At 54.7% G+C, this 21,899-nt stretch overlaps 1 protein-coding gene across 1 annotated transcript in view; it reads right to left on the bottom strand.

The window, feature by feature from the left end:
* Positions 1–21,899, bottom strand: part of Tmem132d (transmembrane protein 132D) — a 500,207-nt gene that overhangs the window by 52,092 nt on the left and 426,216 nt on the right. Inside the window, exon 5 of the mRNA XM_027952047.2 lies at positions 20,424–20,567. Coding sequence (XP_027807848.2) covers positions 20,424–20,567 — 144 coding nt within the window. The remainder of the gene's footprint in view (positions 1–20,423; positions 20,568–21,899) is intronic.

Genomic DNA, 21,899 nt, shown 5'->3' with positions numbered 1-21,899 from the left:
TAGCAGCACTTAGGAGTGGCGTCCCTCCTTGGCATCCAGTCCACAGTTGGCCCAGCATGTCTCTCCTTGTAGTGGTGAGGGGCCAGGAGCTTTCCCCCCGTGAAAGCCCACTTCCTCGCACATCCCTCGGACATTGTGGAATTTATTTCTACCCACTTTGCACAATGCTGGGCATGATGGATCTACAGGTCCATGTCTCTTAAACACTAAAGTCGTCTAATTTGGAGTTCAAATAGCAGATTGCCCTCTGATAGCTGACCCGGCCCCTGGGTTGTGTTTCCAAGTAGGGGACCTCTTTGAAGTGCAAAGAACTAGCTGGAGACGGTGGTCATCAGAGGCTGCTGGTCCCCAGATACTTGTGGGTGGAAGGAGTGAGCCCTCCTGAAGAGAGGTGTTGGAAATGAATCTTTTTCCTCTGCTCTGAGTGGTCTCCAAAACAATCAAGGCTTTTGCAAAAGGTGGGCATTACAACTGTATTCACCGAGATGAAAGGACAGATTGAGAGTCAGTAGGAGGAAAGTCGTGATTATTCTTGAAAAGTGTGTTCCCTGGGGAACAAGCTCAGTTATAGCCCAGGTTTTCTGAGAGCTGGGACAGTGGTTTCACTAAAGAATGTTCTGTTCAGCTCTTTTCCAACTCTTTTTTTTTTTTTTTAATCACTAAAGACTCAGGGAGATATAATCCACCTCCATAAAGATCTAGTGCTCAGTGGGTGAGGAGTCTGCAACCGTCACCACTCCCTGATCCCCCCAGCCAACAAAGAAGCCCATGCCCATCAGCAGCCACTCTGTTCTCACCCCCGGAAACCACTGATCCTCCCTCAGGCTCTCTGGGCTCTCTGAGTCTAGATATCTCTCCTATGTGTGCCGTCACACAGGAAGGTGTCTCTATGTCTGGCCTCCGTGACTGGGCACGATTTCAGGTTTATGTGTGGGGGAGACTCCCAGAGCTGGGCTGTGCCTTCAAGCTCATCTAACCCAGAGGCCCCCAACCCTGTGAGAGTGTTGGGCTGGGGAAGTCTTTGCTTTGTGTCTGTCCTCTATATCAAAGGCTGCTCAGTGCCACCCAGTCCTTTACCCTCCAGAGACTGGTAGCACGACCTGCTTTAGATACAACCACAGAAGAGTCCAGATATTGCCAATGTCCCTAGTGGGGAACTGCTATTGTTTGAGACCCACTGAACTACATGAACCTTTTCTCTAGCCATGCCCACTCCCATCACCGTAGCTTGTGTTCAAGAGAGGAGCCAGGGCCCTAGCCCTCGACCCTGCTTTCTGTCTTATTGGCAATCTGCAGTCCAAACTCATCTTGCTGAAACCTGGCTGCTTTTATCCAAGTAGCATTTTCTGAAAGCAGTGATTTTTAAAGCTCAACATCTGAAGGGCTTTGCTGGGCCTCAGCCCCAGAGATTTTGATTCAGTAGCCATGGGGCAGGATATGGCTATCAGTCTCCCAGGAGATGCTGGTCTGGAGGCTGTACTTTGAGAACTAATGTCTAAGAGGACACTCATCCTACACTTGGCTACGCACCGAGAGTTTTGAACACAATATCTGCTGCAGCCAGGAAGCAACCTAACTGTGAGACGTGATGGTAGGAGGACGTTGTGATACAGAGTCAAGGGGGTGTCTGGGAAACCGGCCTGGAGCCCTGACAGCATGCAGCTGCAACACAGCCTCGTCTAGAGCTGCCAATGTCTGAACCTGACATCATGCAGACTGGATTGTAACCTTTTCTATTAACACGTTTAGTCTGATCCACTGACGTCCTTAGATATTATCGCGAATGACACGTACACCTCTTAGAACACAAAGTAAAGAGCTCCTTCCTCTGTTTTGCTCACTTCTGTACTTCTGTAGTCTTAGAAGTGGGGTTGACATAGAGGGGTTTCCAGAAACACTTGTCGAATGAAGCAAAGTGTTTTCAGCTGCAGGACTTTCCAGGTTAGTCATAACCAGGAAGTACCAGCATATACCAGGTTCGTGTTCTGCCTGCTGGGTCTCAACACCCCGCCACTGCTGCTATTATCCCCATAATCTTCTTCTAAGGAAAATATTTGCAATCCTAATTTTGATGTGTTACTTATATATTTTTTGACACATTGAATAAATACGCAAATATTGTATCTCAGGAAGATCCATTTACCACCTATGATCTTCCTGCTTGCCACGGGGTGCTCGTGTGCAGACTTCGGGGCGCCACGCTGGACCACAGCCAGTTCTTAATTGGGTCCAGGGTGGTCTGACTTTTCCATGAATAATCATGAATTCTCCTAAGCCTTTCTCATTTAGAGCTGCTCCTTCCAGGTCAGGGGTGAGACAAAGAGGGACGCGGCTCCCAAAGCCCTTGCCATATGCAAACTGTGAATAAATAAAAGATGAGTTCCTCGCAGCAGCGACTGATTCACCACCAGACTTGGGTGTGGATGGCAGCCGTGGGGTGTGAGCAAATGAGCCACAGCGACTTGTGGGTAGATTAATCTGGGATGGCTCCAACAAGTCTTCGAAATGGACTGTTTTAAGAAAAACGACTGTTAAGATGAAGGGCATGATACTTTCTGCTCCCAGATGTATTTCTTGTATTGCACCTAAAATCCATAAGCCCGGATGTTCCCAGCTGATGGGTTATTTCTCATATCAGCTAACTCCTTTTGTTCAGAGCCAGGATTTTTCTCACCAAAGATTTCCAGGCTGAGGGATCCTTCATCTGATGAGTGGATGGTCTTTTTAGCACCTTCAGCTTTGGACTCGCATACTGCATTAAGCCAATCTTCTTTTGTGATTTATATTTATGCTGGTGTTCAATCCTGTCACCTCCTTCCTGAAGTCTCAATTTCCTCTCGGATCGCTTTGTCTCGATCATATCATTTCTGCCGCTAATTCATAGACTGTCACTTCCCATTTAGGAACCCAGACACAAATGTCCATGATTATTTTTATGAATGTCCATAATGACGAATGCATTAATTGGCTCTTTAGGAGAGAGATTTAACTGCTCCCTAATGGACTTGTCTACCCTTGCAAATACCCAGCTCTTTCTACAGTCTGCATTGCTGAGGATGGGAGGAAAAGTTATAATTTTTTTTTCAAGTGTCCTGAAGAAAGGCAAGACCATCTCCATATTGCTTGAAGTCTGGAGTAACTATATAAGTTGTGGTTCAAAACAAGAAGGAAATACTTATAAATGCATTTTATTAAACATTAGCCTGGCTTTATAAACACTCACCCAGAGTCACACCTGGGCCTCATGAAGGGATGGATGATGTCCCTGCTTGTTGGAGCAAGAGGAGCTTGATGTCAACAGCGGGTTCCGACGCCGTACTACACTGATCACACGGTAATGCCTTTTAACAGCATGCACCTCCATTCCTTCCTCTGGGAGAAAGCCATGTGGGCACGGGCAGGGTGCTGGGAGAGTGAGGTCCTCGTCAGGCAGCGCCATCCTCCTTCTGCTCCTGACTGGCTTCCCAAATCCTTCTCTGTTGCGAAGGCCATGTCTGGGTCCACCGAGCTTCCTGTTGCTAGTTTATCTAGCTCTTTCTTCTTTTTACACTGACTGTAAATTCATGAATTAATGGTTCCATCTGACAAAACTTGCCTGACCTCATGGTACCCAGCCTGGTGCTTTGACACCTGCAGAGCTAATGGAAGGGCTGGACAGGGCCATCACGGGCATCACCCCACAAACTTAGCATTTTTGAGTGTGTGGTGAGAACACTGGAAATGCTCTTAGTGATTTTCAAACAAGTAGCACATTATTAACCGCAGCTCCTACATTGTTCAGTACATTCTTGAACTTCCTCCTCCCAGTTGGACCCTGTAGCTGCTGTTCTACTTGCTGCTTCTGTGAATCTGACACTTATTAGACCTTCGTGCACGGCTGATCATGCAGTAGGCTTCCTGTGCCTGCTTTTCCATCTGGCCTCACATCCTAGAGGCCACGCTCTGCTGCTCACGGTCAGCCTCTGACCTCTGGGTGTGGCTGAATGGCACTCCCCGGTAGATGGGCAGCACACTTGCCTTAGCCATTCATTGGCTCAGGGGCATTTGGGCTGTCCCCATCTCTTGACTGCTGTGGTTAGTGCTGCAATGACCCAAGACAGCAAGCGTCTCCTAGACGTGCTGATCTCATTTCCTGTGGATTTTTACTGGGCAGTGGGCCTGCTGGCTGGCATGGCAATTCCAGTTTTAACTGTGTGGCAGCTCCACGCTGTGTCCACAGTGATATCACCTCCGGGGTGTTCAGGGGCCCTTCCCCCAGGTCCTCACTGGCACTTGTCTTTCTGATGATAGCTGCTCTCCCTGGGGTGACTTTCATGTCCCTGTTGGTCAGCGATAACCGGTCCTTAGGTTCAAGATTTGTAGTTCCCATGCCCAGCACACTTCTGGGTGCAGTGGAGGCAAATCCCATGTAGGGGTCAGGATGTGAGGCACCTCTTACAGCTCACAGTCTCCAAGGGATGACATCATACTGAAGCTGGACCGTCCCCATGATTCCAGCATGGTCCTGCTGCCTCCCATCCTGGGGCCTGGATGGTTCTTTTGGTTGAACATGAGATCCTTGGACAGGGCTCATGCTCGGGTCACTTGGTATGAACCTAGAAATCTTCAAATGGCCAGTGCTGCACCAAGGGGCATCTAGGAAGGGACATGGTCAGGGAGAATGACTCTAGCTCCCTTCTGGCCTATGCCCAGGTGGTGCCCCAGCATGTGAGCGGTGGGCGAACCCTCCACCTATTTGATCCCTGCCTCTCTGTGCATATTTCCCCCTTCAAGATCACATAGCAGTGGGTTCTCATGACGAAGTCACACTCAGTGTGACTCTACCACTCTGTTCTGTACAGAGGGGGCGACTGTTTTGTAGAAGAATGGTTTTGGGGACCCAGAATGCTGACCCCTGACATCTCAGGACACCTTCCCTCCAACCAGCCCAGGCCGTGCTAAAGTTGGGCCTTGGGAGGAGGGGCTGGAACACCAGGAACACGCTCTCGGTCCCCGCTCTAGAGAGGGGTCCCTGCCTCCCGGGATGGGCAAGGCTCTGCCACTTGTCTCTGGTGACTCTCCAGCACACAGCACGGCAGAGGACACGTTTCCTTCCATTAGAGGGAATTAGAATCCATTTAGAGACTCTGCCACAGCCTCTGAGAGCATGTGAGACTCTTGGGTGCATGGCACTCCCTTCGAGGCAGGAGGGCGGTGTGTGTGCCCTTGTGGTGGCCATGTGGGAGACGGGGAAGCAGAGGGGTTGGGAAGAAGACCTGCTCCAGAGACCCCGGCCGGCACAGTCTGTGGGCCCTGGTGACTGACTGGCATTTGGAGTAGAGGAGGAACTCCAGTGCTCTTGGTGATCGCCTTGCGGAGGGCAGCAGGGGAGCCTGAGCAGCTCTGCACAGGGACAAGTTCAGCGATGAGCCACTCAGAAACAGCACCACGGCCCTTGACCCGCATGGCCCGCCTGGCCCACCCCGCTGTCAGGAAGCAGAGTGACAACACGGGGTTGTGTCCAGCCTGTGACTGGTAGCTGCCATCTGGGCAGCCCCTGCCGAGCACGCTGGAGGGGACACACCCACACAGCCAGGGGAGGCCTTTCATGGTATGGTTGAGAAGCACTGGAGCCTCCTCGTCAGTGTGGTGCTGGGATGGGGACCCTTGCCCCTGCTCATGTCTAGAATTGGTGAGGTTAAGGTTTCAGGAAATGAGGAATATATGGGGCAAAAGGGGGAAAAAAACCCCTTAAATCCTGTCAGTGGGATTGCAGGTAGGACTATCTCATTCTTACTTGTAAATTCCCCAGCCGATGATGCATTCATTCATTGAAAATACCCCCGTGTTCGCCAAGGGCCTCCTGAGCGCCTCCTGGGATAGAGCCCACTGGGCTGTGCCAGCCAGTAAGCCCAACGCAGGCTGCCATTCTCAAAGGGCATGAATTCTACTGAGACACCGAGAGCTGGAAACAGTCTGTATAATAAGTAGTTTACGTCGTACGTTGGAAAATGGCAAATGGTCTGGAATAGATGGGGTATGGGATTGAGAGTGATGTTGAAAAGCACATCAGACTTTAAGCAGGATGAACGGCAGAGGACGGTTTCAGGTGACATTTAAACAAGACTTGAAGAGGGTGAAGAAGGGGTGCAGTCAACATCGCTGCTGAAAGTCCCCTCGGTACCTTCTACAAACAATTCCTGTATGCACGGTGTGGCTGGCTGTGACACGGCCACAGATCCCTCAGGCTGTGTCACACGCACTTTCAATGACAGGAGGGCATCCCTGACCCTCCCACCCAGAGGTAAATTCTGCGTCTCCCTCCCTGACCTCAGGTTTGGTCAGGGGTCTGGGTTGGCCCATGGGCCACTAGCAGACGTGACCCAAGCAGAGGTTATGAAGCACCTGTGCCCTGGGACCCTCTCTCTGGCTTTTCCTGGAACTCTGGGACATGCTGGCCTTCTGGATGACAGGAGGTACCCCACAAATCCACCCACACCCCAGCTGGTGTTGAGCCAAATGTTCCCAGTGAACAAGGAGGCCACATTCACATTGCAGGGGACGGGCACTGCAGACAAAAAAGGGAGCAGAGTCCCAAGTCCCTCCCCTGTCCCCCGGCTCATCTTCATGTCCTCCACCTGCAGCATCCTCTGAGGGCAGCTTATGGGTAACAAGGACACCTGGGGCAGGACTCCTTGGTTTTGGTGTAGGCTGTCACAGTGGCCTGGTGCTACTGGCTATGCTGCAGGGTTCCTGTACTGGCCAGGCCAGGGGGCAGGTATGGTGGGTCCAGATGGGGCCAGCTGCTCTCCATGGCTATGGCAGCGGGCGACTGAGTTCACTGGCCTCGCGAACAGGCCCCTCTGAAGTGGGAGAACCTGCCGTCTGGTGCCTGGGCTGCCCTCTCCTCCAGCTCCCTGCTCCTGTCTCTCTGGCTCCCTGATGTCCTGGACACTGAGGGGGCTGGGCACACCTTGTCTTTCCTATGCAATCTTCAGAGATGTGGTAGGGTAACTGCAGGGACTCAGGACGAGAGCTTGGGGGAGGTGGGGGGAAGTGTGCTTCTGCTTCAGGCTCTGAGATTAGGAACTGCAGCCCTGAGCTGACCGGGAGCCGAGGCCCACGAGGCAGAGACGGGACTAATTTGCCAGACAAACCACACTGCACTGAAGTGGAAATCATCGCACTGCATTTCAAGTCTGAAGCCAATTAACCTGAGCCGGGTTGAACCTGGGATGAACCTATTTGTTTTTTAAATTACTGCATATTCTCTGAATTGAACTTGAGGCTGAACTTCGAGCGTGGAATTCCCACTTCTACTTCTGAGGAGAGAAGCTCCAGGGCCCATTTGTGCTAGGACACAGAAGCACAGAGGAGGTTAGCCGGCTGCCCAGGGCGCCGAGGACCACGCATACGTGAAGAGCATTTCTAAGGCTCTGTTTCCTGTCCTCACCAGAGTCGAGAGGGCAGCGCAAAGAATCACGTTTCAATTCAAAAGGATTTCTAAACACAAACGGAAATGAAACAGAACCCGTGAAACAAGAGGACCCGGATAGCTGCCTGATTCAGTGGTCCGCACAGGAGGTGAGTGTTTACCCAGTTGGTTTCACAGTGAAAAGCAGAAAATCCAGCATTTCCAGTGTTCTCAACTGCCTACTAAAAATTGGTTGTTTTCCTTAACAACTTAAAGTTGCTTCAAGTTTACCTCCATATTGACACCTATCATCTATCATCTGTTTACCTATCATGCGCCTGATCACCTGTGTCTGTCTGTCATCCATCATCTACCTGTCATTCCAGTTCATCAGCTGTCTACCCTCCACCCATCGTCCATGTTCCTTTATCACTGACTCTAAGCCACTTTGCTCTGGAGTTTGGTGCACACAGATCTAAGGAAGCGTTCTTGTTTTTGAGAGGTTATTTCACAGACAGCCCTCTGGAAAACTTCTAAATTGAGCTGCCTTGACTATAATTCCTCAGAGCCGCCTGGAAGCTGCACTGGAGCTGCAGACTGGGCACTGAGTGGCTGACCTGCTGCCATGGAGCTGAGGGGTTTTAAATGTGCCAGAGCTTTCTGCAGGAGCCTTGGGCTGCTCCGTGGGGGCCTCCACCCGGGAGGATGGGCATGCTGCAGGCCCACCTGTGGGGCATGCAGAAACCTGCTGACTTAAAAGCAGGCTAGCCCAAGGCTGCCCTGTGCATCACCCACTTAAACCCTGTCCCTCAGGTTCACTGGGCTGTGGCTCAGCCTCGCCTCCTTCTCTGCCCCTCAGGCAGGGGACTCTGACCCTCACTCTCCCACCACCTGGCTCAGGCGAGTCCCAGTGGAAAGGGGTCCAGATGTCATCCAAGGACAAGGGCCCTGGGCTTCTGTCCCTGCATCTTCCCAGGGCATGGACCCCTGCATCCTGCAGGCAGTCTGCTTTCACCGCCACCGCCCCCTGCCCCCCACCCCGTCCTTCCTTTATCTCCAGCTTCATCAAGAGTCTCTCTGATTTGCCCTGAGCCAGACTGCCTGGGCGCATGCCTAACCTCTCTGTACCTCAGTGTCCTCATCTGTCATGTAGAACCGGGCCGGGACCGGAATAGCCACCGAGTGGGAAGTAGAGCTCTTATGATTACTCGCTAATCACAATAGCCATGGCAAACCCAGTCAAAAATAGACAATTTCATTTATCCAGACTTAATTTTCTATAATACTAATGTTTTGTGAATGTTCTGAATTCATAAAATTAAAGTAAAACTAAACTCTTAATACATTCTAGGTATTTCATATAAAAGGGGAAAAATCAGAGCATAGATCATAGTTCACACTGAGTGACAAGTGCCATGTTAGAATCAACCGCCTGCCACTCCAGGCTCCCTGCTCTCTTCTCTTCAATCCCTCCCTCCCAGGTAAGCAAGACCACACATGTTCCAGCCACTGGGATGCCAGCAGAAGGACCCCACCCTCAGGCCTGGACATTGAACCCCATATGCCTTCCACCCTGTCCCACCTCCCCTCGCTGGCCACAGCAGAGCCCAGGGGATGTAGTGTCACCAGCTCAGGGAAACCAGATCCCTGCATCGTCCCGTGGAAGAAGGTGAGGACTGCAGGTGCTGGACTGTCAAGCAAGAAAAACCTATTCTTACTGTCAGGCCACACCAGATGGTGGGCAGGGATTCTCACTGTAGCAGAAAACATCAGCCTAATACACACTCAGGGTCCAGGCAGGAGCCCAGAGCAAACGAGGCTGGGAGGGCTGGCCCGAGGGAGCCCAGGTGGGGTGCTGCTGCAGCAGGGAAGCACCCACGTCTGGATTTTATCACTTAAAGGTCTCTTTAGCACAGTGTGGGGGTGTTGCTCAGGACAGAGCACGTGCTTAGCAAGTGCAAGGCCCAGGGTGGATCCTGAGCACCAAAAACAAGACAAAGCAACAGCAGAATCCGCACAGCTGCTGCCCTGCGCCACAGACATAGGCCACTGCTGATTCACACGGTCAGAGATGCAGCTGTGTCCAGGGATGCAGCTTCCAGCGCATGGTCACAGAAGTGATGCCGCTTCTGTCCTCCTGGGAGCCACAGGACCTTCCTGTGGCACCTGGACTCTCTCTCCCTTTGCTGGGGCTCTACCTGGCATGAAACCCAGCCTCCCACGTTTCTCCAGAGAGGCCCCTGCCTCCCTGCTGGTGGTGACACCCCCCACTTTTACAATGTCACATGGGAAAGCAGTACTTCCTGGTGGCTCCTGTGAGACCTCAATGCATGTCACCCCGTCCATGTGGCACCTGCATTTCTGTTTACAACCAGGTTTTTCTTTACACCAACTGCTCTTGGAGTGTTGTCTGATCCTAAGAAAAAATACCCACGAAATCACAGCTGGGTTTGCCAGATACGTGTTGTTCTAATGAACATGCCAACAAACACAGAGCTGCTAACGGTGGAACCTTCTCATTATCTAACTGCAGTGTGGCCTGGGCCTTAGAAACCACCACCTCTGAGAGTCCGGGATGCAGCCTTTCCTCAGAACCTTGTGGCTCTGTGTGCAGCCTGGGCATCCAGAGCCCTGGCCATGTCCCCTCTAAGGTGTACCTTGGGGGTCAATTCTCCTTCGAAAACAGCATCATGCGCAGGCTCCGATTCAGCAGGACGCTGCTGCAGGGTCCATGACCACAGAGGACACACCGAGGCTTGCTGCTGAGGTCCTGTGTGTGCCAGCTCCCCCACCGCCCGCCAGACCTCTGCTGCCTGTGAGGCAGGTCCTCCCTGGCTGTTCGTGGGAGGCACACATCCTGGTTTGCTCAGGCTAGGGCAGGTTTGCACAATGATTGCTAATAACCTCTTCTCTGATTCTCAAAAGTGGCCCAGGGCGAGCAGTGCACTAGAGTGTCTCCTACCTCTAGGTCACAGCGAGGCTGACCCCACCGACTGCATTACTCTCTCTGCAACAGAGCCCTCGGCTTCAGCGTGTCTGGCTTGAATGCCACTGGTCCTCATCCCTTTCATACACTGCTGTATCTGTGTTCTGGAGGATGGACCACTTTCCACTCTCCAGGGAGTGGGTGTCACCCACGGGTCCTGCTGTGTCCTCTCCAGGCCCAGCCTTGTCCACTGCGTTGAGCTGGTGACTGGCATCCACTGAATTTCTCCACGGTGGCTCACAGTGGCCTCGCCTGTCCAAGCCTGCCTTCCTGTATAGTTTAGGACTCATCATCTCTTGCCTGCCAATATCTGAGCAGCCTCCTTGATGCCTGCCCCCTCCACAGCCTGTTCTCTGCTGAGGCCAGCCAGGTCTCCAACTGCACACGTGGACCCTGGTGCTCACCAGGATGTAAGCCCAGCCCAGAGCCTGTGGGATGAGCCAGGGCAGCCGCCCTGCCAGCCACCCTCCCCAGGCTCTTCACAACGTGACTGAGTGGCTTCTCTCACCACAAGGTGTTCTGCTTCCTGCCCCTGGAACTGGTGGGATGGCCTTAGGCCAACCAGCCCAACAACTGGGCTGGTGCTAAGAGCAGGCCTTGGTGGGTTTGGGGCCCTCTGGACCCTTCTCTTAGGACTCCACCATTGCCGTATGAACAAGTCTGGGCTGGCCTGTTGAAGAATGCCACTCAGGTGGCCAGTCACCTCTCAGCCCAGCCTGCCATCCAGCAGAATGAAGGAGGCCATTCTAGACCGGCCAGCACTGGGCCTACTCTCCAGCTCACTGCGGATGCGTGAAGGCACCCAGCTGGGTGAGCCACGGCCTGGAGGCACACCCAGATGACAGCAGACTTCAGATGAAGTACGCACCTGCTGCTCCGAACCATGGGGCCTCGAGATCTTTGTTCTGCAGCATGACTGAGGCACAGGTAAAGCACAGTCAGCACAGAGCACTAGTGTCACAAGCTCCGGCTGGTCATGTCTCCTGCCCAGTGGCTCCCCCCTGGGGCCGACTCTGGTCTACAGAGGACAAGTGTCTGGAGATGCCTGCTAACTGGCACAACCAGAGCTGGGGTGGTTGCCACAGGCACCTAGTTGGGAGGACAGGGATGCTGGTGACCACTCTAAGAAGCCCAGGACAACCCTCTCCACCCCAGTAAAGTGTTAATCAAATTGAGCTGTGCTGCTGCAGACAAGCCAGGTTCTCAGTGCCACTGTCCTCTCACACTCCCATTCCTCTGTGTGAGGTCCCCTCCTCTCACATCTCCCCATCTGGGCACATGGCCATCATCTGTGAGCCCCACAGCCCTCCTGGGACATAATCTGTGTGACTTCCAGTGCTGAGCTTCTGGGCCTGGGCCGTCTATTACCCAGGGCACTAGCAAAGGAGACAGGAGGTGAGAGACAGGTAGATGATAGGAAGAAGGTTGACAGATGGTAGATGACTGATGACCAAGAGCTGCTAGGTAATAGATAACAGGTAGATAGACCACAGGTAGTTGGCTGATGAACAGAGAGTTGATAGAGGGATAGATGATAGATGATTGATAGGTGGATAGGAAGGTAGATGAGAGAAGGTAGTAGATAGACAGTAGCTGATTGGTAGATGGTGGACTGATTGACATATCAGCAGATGATGGGAGGCTGGTAGAGGAGGGCGACAGAGAGCTCAGCAGGAGTGGTAGTGCTGTGGGTGTTCATGGGGACACCGTAGGCACTGTGATGGTGACGAGGGCGTTGGCTCCTGCACACCATTTGAAATCCCAAGACTCCACCCACCTTCCAGAAGGCCTGGGTGTCATTCAGTGACGGCAGAGCCGACACTGTCCCCTCTGCTGGTGGGTAGGGAGGAGGGCTTGTGGGATAGGGAGGCTGATTCTGTGGAGAAGGAAGAGTCTGAGGGAGGCTGGGGCAGATCTGGTTTCTGGGAATGTCCTGCAGCTGTGTTATCCACTGAGCCGTTGGAAGGAGCCAGCGGGCCACTCCCAGCACTTGGAAGTGTCCACACCAGCAACCTTCCAGGGGACAGTCCACCTCTAAACTGCAAGTTTGGGACCCAGACTAACAAAGGACCTGATGCTGCTTGCAGATGCCGTGAGAGGTTTCTGGTGGAAAGCGTCCAGTTTCCAGGTACTGCAAGGTGAAGTAGGGCTGCTCCAGAATCGGGGCAGAGAGCAGGCGACACTGGGGGCTGTGTGCCTGCTGGAGACCGTCACAGCATGAGGAAGGAGACACCCACGAGCTGGCAACACCTCCCTCTGGCGACTGGGAGATGTGCGATGGTCGGTCTGGAGGGGGACGTCACTCCCTCGGGAAGCCTCCAACTGTGACCAGGTCTGACTCCTCTGCCCTGTTTAGTCACTTTGGAATTGGAGAAGGTGTGCCAAGCCCTGCAGGTGACCCTCTGGGGAATGTCAGCTAGACTCCTGGTTGGGTTACACTGTAAAGCCAGCTTAGGGTCACGGATGGAGCAAGGGCAGCTGCCACCCGATGGACACAAGGTCAGCAGTTACCCTGGGATGTTCAGGAAGGTCAGTGTCATCAAGCAGCCCTGACATGTGAAGAGGGGACAAAAGAGAATGTGAGGGACAATGACGGGGAGAGATGGCCAGAGGCTCATGGCTCTGGCAATGCAGGGGACGTGGGCCAGAGAAGGTGGGCACCTCTGTAGCTGGAAGAGACAAGCAACAGCCTCCCCTGGACCACCTGAGAGCATCCACAGCTCCTCTGCCAGCCAGATGGTGCTGGGTGCCCACCTGCAGAGCCAAGATGCCACCATCTGCAGACGGTCTCACAGCAGCAAGAGGAAGCTGGTTCAGATTTGGAGGGGGTTCAGGACCAGGGGGTGTGTGACCAGCAGGCCATGCAGCAGAGCAGCCCAAGCACCAGCCCTGCCTCTGTCAGACTGTGCCAGCCCTCAGCGTGGCCCTGGGTGTGGCCCAAGGGCTTCCCCCATCCTGTTCACTCACCCTCAGCCCGTGTCAGCCCGACCTGCTGCCATCCACGGCTCTCCAGCTACACTGGGCGTGTGGCTCCTCAAATACACCAGGATTCCCCACCTCAGGGACTCTCACTGATTTTCCACCTCCCGAGCTGTTCTCTCTGACATTCACAGACCCACTCACTAATGCCAATTAGACTTGCTTTCAACATCAGCGCACGCACCACGAGCAAGGAAAACACACAGATGTGCGTGCACACACACGCCTCCCCAAGGAGCCAGCAGAGAGTGGGGTGTGTACTGACCTATGGTACGCGACCATCACATACGACGTAGGATGCACGTGTGTAAAGTGGCATCTGTACAAGTACACATACAGAACACACATTAGACATGAGACACGTGAGAATGTCTCCTTTCCTCTCTATGGGGGAGACTGTGAAATCACATATATGAAATTATAGGATTTACCTATGGGAAAGGATAGGTAAGAAATAGGATACACACACACACACACACACATATACATTACTAAACGTGTGCTGCACAAGATGAGCTATGCATGTGCGTGTGCATGTGTGTTTATATCTGTGCATGTCTTCTCTGTTCCTCCTCCACAAAGGGAGCTTCAGATCTGAGCTATATCACAGGACACCAGGAGCCAAGTGTGTTCAGGAAGCTCTGCTTCCCTAGTTGGAAACTTGAGAACAGGGGTGTTTCTGCTCATGGCTGATTCTGTAGCACATGAGAAATCCAGTGACATCTGTTGAATGTCTCATGTTCCTACTTTAGGCTTCAGGACCCTGGCTGGGAACGTGAGGGTGGGCCCTTCACCTTCTGCACTGGGTCTCCAGTCTTACTTGTAGAAAGGGCATCGCCCAGCACCTTCCCCAGGGCCAGGCTGTGCCTTGGCTCTTCACCAAAGCTCCATCCTGCCTGGGGTGGCCACTGGTCCCTACTGGCCGGCTCGAGCTGAGGCCTCAATGCCCGCCCCTGGGCCTGCTCTCCTGGACAATTTGTCAAGAGAAACATTGTTCAGGATCTTGAGGCTCCAAGGAGGAATGTGCAGTTGGGAATTGGGAACTCATCCCCGCCCACACCCCCTGTGGACTCCACAGCTCTCCTGCAGACAATCTGTCCTCCCTAGCTCCACTTGAAAGGGCCTGAAGCACGGTCTTCCTCTCAGTCACAAACACTCATTACATCTTTTAGCACTTTCTCTCTCTGGATCAAAGACCATCCCCTGGGGGAAGATGGAAGAAGAGTCTATAAGTCACCCTAAATTTGAAATGGAGACTCCGAGGTGAACTCTCGCAACAGAAACCACAGATGCGGAAAGGCCAAGAATGGAGGAACCCTCTGGAAATGGAGGCACCCTCTGAAAATGGAGGCACCCTCTGGAAACGAAGGGACCCTCTGGAGTGAGTGACACTTGTTCAGGGCTTCACACACACCCGTTTGCCTCTGATTCTCCTGATGGATCTAAACTCTGCCGTATCAGGGTTCAGGAACGTGCCTCTGGCTGGGCACTAATTAGGCACTACTGTCTCAATGAGTGAGGTTTCCTGATATAAGTGGGGGTTGCGGTCACAGCAGACACACACAGATCCATGTTCAGCGGGACGTGGAGCCAGGGGCTCAGCAGTGGAGAGCTAACTTCTAAATCACTCACAGCACGACTTTCCGAGGTTGGACGCCAAAGGAAAATACCACAGCTTTGTGCCAATTACATGCTTTCTGCTGGTGATACCGGGTTTAATTTCCTGCATATTTAGAGGTTTTGGAATGACTATGGCATCTATCACATGCCTTAATGCACCTGCTGTCAATGTTTCCCCTCTCCACACAGCAATTGCTTTTTAGTCACAGACCTAGACATCAAATAAATACTTTCCATCACAGCAATGAAGGAGAATCAGTAAGGATCACCCTCATGGCCGTCAGGAACCTGGAAGGCGCTGGCCACCACCCACAAGGACGCCCTTGACCCACTGTGAGTAGCTGGCTCCCTGCATCCAAGCATGCAGCAAATAACACGCCTCCGAACTGATTCCACCCAAGTAGCCCGTTCAACCCAAAGTGTGTGTTTTGACCAAGTCAGTTGAACCAGGAGCACCACGGAGAGGAAACGGAGGGTCTGACACTTTTAAAACAGTAGATGTTCACCAACTCTTGACATAAACCTGGATTTAGTTCATCATTCATTTTTCCAAAAATTGTTTATTTCTCAAGGAACTACATGTCCCAGGCCTCTGGTTCATTCTAGCAATGGAGAGGAATAAGGCCCACCGGCTCCTGAGTCCCTCCAGGTCTGTGTCGTGTCCACACAGGCCGACTGAGGACTGGCCACTCTGACGTGGGGAAGTCAGGCCTCATCTAGGATCTGGAGTCCTAGGAAAGGCCAGATCCTGCAGCATTGAGATCGCGGTGAAGTTCCCTGGAACAGAAGCTCTCGACCCTGCAGCCACTGGGCATTACAGCCTGACTCTGTGCCCTGCAGCCTCGGGCCCTGGAAGTGGAGATGCACAGTGGCTCTCTGCTCCGCTGGCTACCTGCCCCCTGCCGCTCCCAGGAGCCCCTGCTGCGGAGCCTCTTGTCCCCACTGGAGCTGCCCAAGGATCCTAACTGCTGTCCTGTGTTTCTCTGTCTAGGGAGAAGACGGCCACCATGGGGAGAGAGTGTGGGCTGGTCCTTCCTTCCTGTCCTTGTCTTGACCTGCCCCTGTCGGTGCAGGACACCATCTACAGGCTCACCTGCTCTTACTCTCCTGAGTGGGACTAATGTTGCCCACCAGTTCAGCTCTTGAAACTCTGCAGGTCATCCTTGGCCCATCCTGGACTTGTCCCTCCTTTGCACATGAGGCCCTGGGAAATCCCTGCCTCAGGGCCCAGCGTCCCTTCCCCGCCTGAGGAACATGTGGCTCTGAGCCCTTTGTGTGTCTTGCGTGTTAGATATGTGTCCCCCTTCTAGTCCTCTGTGACAGCCTGTGACATGGCCCCCTCCACCCTCCTTTCCTGGAGCCTCTTCGCTGGACACTTTCCCCAGAAATGCCTCCAAAAGGCCACTGGGGAGCGGCCCAGGGGGATGGGTCACACACCAGGCATCCTCACCTGGCAGACAATGGGCACACACAGCCCAGAGTGGCCTGAGGTTTCTGTGGCAGTTCTAGGAAGAAGCACAAAGCAAGGAGGAGCCGTGGTCTTGCTGTGGGGAGCTGAGCCACGGGCTGGAGGCAGCAAGGCAGAGAGCTCAACAGGGCCATGGGAGAGAGGAGGTGCAGGGAGGGCCTGGAGCAGGAGGGGCTGGGGACCTGGGCAGGGCGGTGGGGGCGGGAAGCGAGAGGGAGATGGATGGGCCTTAGAGGCCTCTGAGGGAGGCGGGGAGACAGGAAGAACTTGGTGTGTGACGGGCGCCTCGTGGCCCTCGTTTTCAAAGCACCTCCGTGACTCCTGGACTGAGAATGGATTTGGGGGTGGGCGAGGTCCTAAGCAACGTCACTGCCTAGGCTCAAGAAGCCTTATGGGGGTCTAAACAGGCACAATCCAGGAGGGATTGGTGATGGTGCCCTTGGAGTGAGGAGCTGGCCCACAGCAGATTCCTATTCAGGAGTGAACGTCCACGTGGCCACAGTGACTCTCAGAGATGTTCCCCACACCGTGCAGAGGCAGAACTGTCATAGCCTCTGTGTCCGTTTACAATGCGAGGAGCCAGAGCTGCTGTCCATCAGACAGGGTTCCCCCTGGGCAGTGCACCTCGGAGCTGCACTCCCCGGCCCGACTCTTCCCATCTGCCCTCCCCCTGGGGACAGCAGCCTGCACCTTCGGGTGGGTGGGGCTGGAGGCTTGTGGCTACCCTGCATCCTGTGGTCTTTACTCCTTTAAATGGACTCTGGCTTTATCTTCTGAGCTTGTGGTGCCCGGTCTGCATGTTCTCTGGGATTCTTTGTGTAAATTCTAGACGAGGGGTGGCCTGGGACCCGTGGGGCTTCTTTCTTTCTAGGTCTTAGAGGACAGAGGTTTCACATGGGACATTCATGGCTGGTGGTGTTGAAGCCTGTCACACCTGCCTCTGAGTGCCATAGGAATATGCTCTCTGCTGCCCAGGGCATGGGGCCAGGTGAAGTGGATTCAGTTCTCGGCCAGTCCAGGACACAGGGCAAGGCCGGTCCCTCTCTGACCTGTTTTGTCCCATTTTCCAGATCTCTCCACTTTCTCAGGAGCTGAAATCCCCACTTGTCTTGATTTCGACATCCAGGAGAACAGTCTAAGCACTGTGTTCCGACACACATCCGCAGGAGTGGACAGACAGCTCACGTGCTCCTTCAACAAGCACAGTGATGAGGGAGGGTGCTTAGTCCCAGGACTGAGAGTCTGCAGGCATCTGCAGGAACAGCGGGGTCCCCCAGCAGACGTCCCCCCAGGGGGGATCGGCCCCTCAGAGTCCACCAGTGGGGGCTCTGGATAACCTCCTGCATTAAGAACAGGTGGCCCTTTCCCTTCGAGGCCATCTTACCTCCCTCCTACTTCTCAGCTCTGCACAGTCTTGACTGTGGCTCTGACAACCTGCCCATGAATCGGCCAGGCTGCCGTCCAGGGGAAACGCATGCACACTGAGCTCTGAATTCCACCTGGTTGTCAATGCTGTCCCTTGTTGCACAAGAGCCACACGGCTGCCCTGGGGTTCCACGGCAGCCAAGTTTGCCAACCATGTTCCAGGGGTAAGTGATGGAGGCAGAGGGGACCGGCTTGGGGATGAGACTGAAGAGCGCTGTCCCTGCGGACGTGCCAACACTCAGCTTCCTCACCCCGAAAGTAAGGGTGATGACAGGGTGGCTGTGGGGTCAAGTGGCCTGGGCCTTCCTGTTGGGGAGTGAGTACTGGCAGGCAGGTGCTGAGCGTGACCGCTGCCCTTAGGACCACGGCTGCCCCTTGGCCTCCCAGAGTCAAGTGCCCAACTAGCCGTTCTGAGAGCGCCCTGGAGGTCCAGCAACGGGCAGACAGGCACAGGGGAGAGGAGCGAGGAGGAGCCAGGCGGGGGGAGGAGAAATGTGCTATCCTGTCCACTGAAACTTTGACTCCGGCCACACATAACGCAGCTCCTGCGTTAGGACGTCAAGTCCAGAGGAGCATCATCCTGGTGTCTGAATAGAACACTGCTGCTGAGCATCACAGTGCCAGGGGCCAAGGGGTTCCTGCAGCCCGGCTCCCCTTCCTCCCTTAGCCCCCCTGGCTGCCTGGGTCTCCCCCGCACAGAAGGCAGACGAGCACCCCGCAGGCCAGCAGGTGCCCTGCCCACTCTGCAGCCACAGATCCATTCTCTAGAGCAGTGGGCGCCCTGAGCCACAGACCCTGACCTCACGGGGTGGACGGAAGGTCCAGGAAGGAGAGTCAGACGAGGAATAGATCAAATGCAAAGATGCATATGAGCATCCGGGAAGAAACAGGCAAAAAAACAGGCATCTGAGTGGGTAGGCAGAGGCACAGCACGCAGCGTCCCTGAGGTGTGCACATGGCACTCAGGAGGGTCCAGCTGAGAGGGGCACTGAGGGAGCAGGTTGCCCACACACCTCGGGGAGAGGCCAGGCAGAGACAGGGAGGGGTGCCCATCCTGTGGAGCAACGTGAAGATGGCAGCACAGCAGGAAAGAGAGACAGGAGAGGCGAGGTGGGAGTGAGGCCCAGCAGCAGGCAGCGTGCAGCCCCATGGGCTTGGCCTGGGCTGTGGGCACTGGGCTTCTCTGCGGAGGTGGGAGGGAAGCGGGGAGGAGATCTGAGCTGAGGAGCGTCGTGACGGATTTGCACTTTGCACCCTGGCTGCTGCGTTCACAGTGGCTGTGGAGAGGACACAGGTGGGCAAGGAAGGCCTGGGAGGCCAGCAAGGAGGCCTGGGGAAGGAGGGTTGGATCCTAGATGTATTTTAAAGCATGAGCAACAGGACTTGCTGAGAGATTGGACATGAGAGAAAGAGAGAGAAATCGAGGATGAACCAGGATATTGGCCAGAGCATCTGGAAGGAGCTACCACTTCTGGACGAGAAGAAGATTCCGGAACACGTGGGTGGGAGGGTGGATCATGGAGGGCCTCCCATGGTCTTGCTTTTTCCTATACCCTTGACTTTTTTCCGAGCTTGTAATGACAGGATTGTGCCTCTGGTTTTGTGGTCCTAACATCTAGCCAGGGCCCAGCACCTGGTGTGGACTCAGCTTGCGTTTGCCGACTGCTTTCTAGGGGGACAGGGGCTCCCTCCCTGGCCGCCCCCTGCCATGCAGAGAGGTGAGGTTCCTCTCGTTCAGAGGAGCGGGGCTGCCTACTGTGGGGCTGCTGGTGGGGGCCTGGCTCCCTGTGCTTTGGGGTGCTCACTCCAAGGAGGTGCTACTGCTTTGGTCAGCCAGCTGGGCTCTGGACTGGGCAGTGGTAGCTCCACAAATCCATTTTCCTCTGCTGCCTGGAAGCCTGCTACAAGGTTCCCGGCAGAGCCAGCCTGAGTCCCCCGCCTCATCCATCTCCCCGTGCCTTTGTCTGGAATCACTTGTGCATTTAATTTAAAAAGAGAAAGAGGAGGCTGCGAGGAAGGAAGGGATCAATGGAATTTAAAGGAGAGGTGAGGGCCGTCCCTCCCCATCCCTCACTCTCTCGGGTAGATACTTGTGGGTTGGGCAGGGAACTGGGAACAGAGGGAGTTCCTCGTCTCCCTTGGCCAGTGTGGCAAACCAGAGCTGGGCGAAAATTGCGGACTTACATCTCCATTGACTTCACACAAATGCTCGGCTGTAAGATCATTCTGGGCTGCGGGCCATCATTCCAGCCCCTGGGCTCCTCCTTCCTGCCCCTTGCAGCCCTGATGCAGCCACCAAGAGGGCAGTGGTACCTGCATCCCACCACCACACCCCCAGGGGCTGGGAAGAGGCCCAAAGCACTTGGAAAACAGAAAGGGTCAGGAGGGAGCCTGGCCCAGAGGTGACCTCCAGGGCAGCCTTGATCCTGCTCTGTGTGGGGCCGGGGGGGATCCCCAAATGTGAGGGGCAGGATTCTCAGAGGTGATGGGAGTGCCAGCGCTGTCAGGCCCCAGTGGGTGGGCCAAGCTGCTGGGACAGGGGACCAACTCGCCTTGAGCACGTCTTCATCGGACGACCTGCACTCCACAGACTCCAGCAGCCCCGTCACGGTGCCGTCCTCCTCCACGGAGACCACCTTCACGGGGACGGCCACCGTCTTCCCAGTGAGGATGGCTGTGTTGAGGATCTCCGCCTCCTGGAAGAGGAAACACAGAGCCATCACCCTGGCTCCCGCGTGGCCCAGCCCTCACCTGCGCTCGCGGCCACTGACCAGCCCTCCACCCAAGTTCAGCACTCCTGTTGCGGCACCAGCCCGGGGCCGAGGTGGCCAAGGGACCATTTCTGTCCTCCCCTGGATTTCTGCAGGGAGGATATGGCAGGGGAGGGTTGTGGAGCCAGTCAAGTTAACAGGGCAAACACTTCTCAAATCTCACCATGCACCAGGTTTCCATGCTTTACAAAGGCCCACCCTGCAATTATCCCAACATCCTGTTTTATAACTAGCACAGAGAAGTTTTGTAACTTGCCCAAACCACACAGCTAGAGAATGATGAAGGTGGAATTTGAACCCAGGAACTTGGGCTCCTGAGTGGACGCATTAGAGAGCCCATTACATGTGTCTGAACTTGAACACAGAGGTTCTGACTTGAGCTTTCCACTACCAGCCAGAGGCAAGGCCAGGGGGTCCGGAGGCTAGAGAGTCTGACACTCTGGCTTCCTTCACTTTCTGCAGTTCTCCACACTTGGGGTCCTGGCCTCCGCCATGGCTGCAGGGACACACACCCTCACGTGGACATGCGTTTTGATCCCTGAGCTCTCCTTTCAGGGTGAGCCATGCTCAGGGCTGCCCGCTGCCCAGCTGCTTGCTTTCAGAGCTGGAACACCGCGACCTCTCCCCCTGGTGCAGCCTGCCCGCTGCTGTCCAGCTCCAAGGCATTGGGTCCCCTTGTCTCTCCTGGAGGCTGGGCTCCCAGGGCAGCTGTTTCTGCTCCCACAGGGGGCCTGAGTGCCCAGGGCTCTCCTAGGGCTCCAAGGCGAGCACTCGGCCTTCCCCTCCTCGTGGCCTGTGGCCTGTGAATGCCCCAGGCCCTGGGGCGTCCATCTCTACCTCCTTCCCCAAGACCAGGAAGTACACTCCCACCTTCTCTCACATACAGATCCAGAACCCAACGTCCCGTCCCCCAAATCTCTGTGCTGCCACCACCTCCAAGCCCTGCCCCCTGATGTCAGTCCCAGCTCATCACGGGCCAACCGTGTCCCCAATTGGCCTCCACCAACACACACACACACACACACACACACACACACACACAGCTGCTCTCTTGTGACTCTGCACCTGCCTGGCCCTTGTACAGTGGCGGCAGAACGTCAGCATGTAGTGTGGGCTGGCCAGGGAGCCCTGAGGGGTTAGGGCTGACCTTCCTCAAGGCTATCTGGTCAGTCTGCCCCTGCTCTAGGCAGAGCTGCAGAGGCTGGGCCTGCAGAGTCCCGGGCATCCCGTCTCCCGTGAACCTGAGAGCCTGTGGGG

Source organism: Marmota flaviventris, chromosome 1 (genome assembly GCF_047511675.1).
Source record: "Marmota flaviventris isolate mMarFla1 chromosome 1, mMarFla1.hap1, whole genome shotgun sequence".
Classification (NCBI taxonomy): Eukaryota; Metazoa; Chordata; class Mammalia; order Rodentia; family Sciuridae; genus Marmota; species Marmota flaviventris.
The sequence above is the reverse complement of the archived record's forward strand: the minus strand, read 5'-3'. Positions and strand labels throughout refer to the sequence as shown.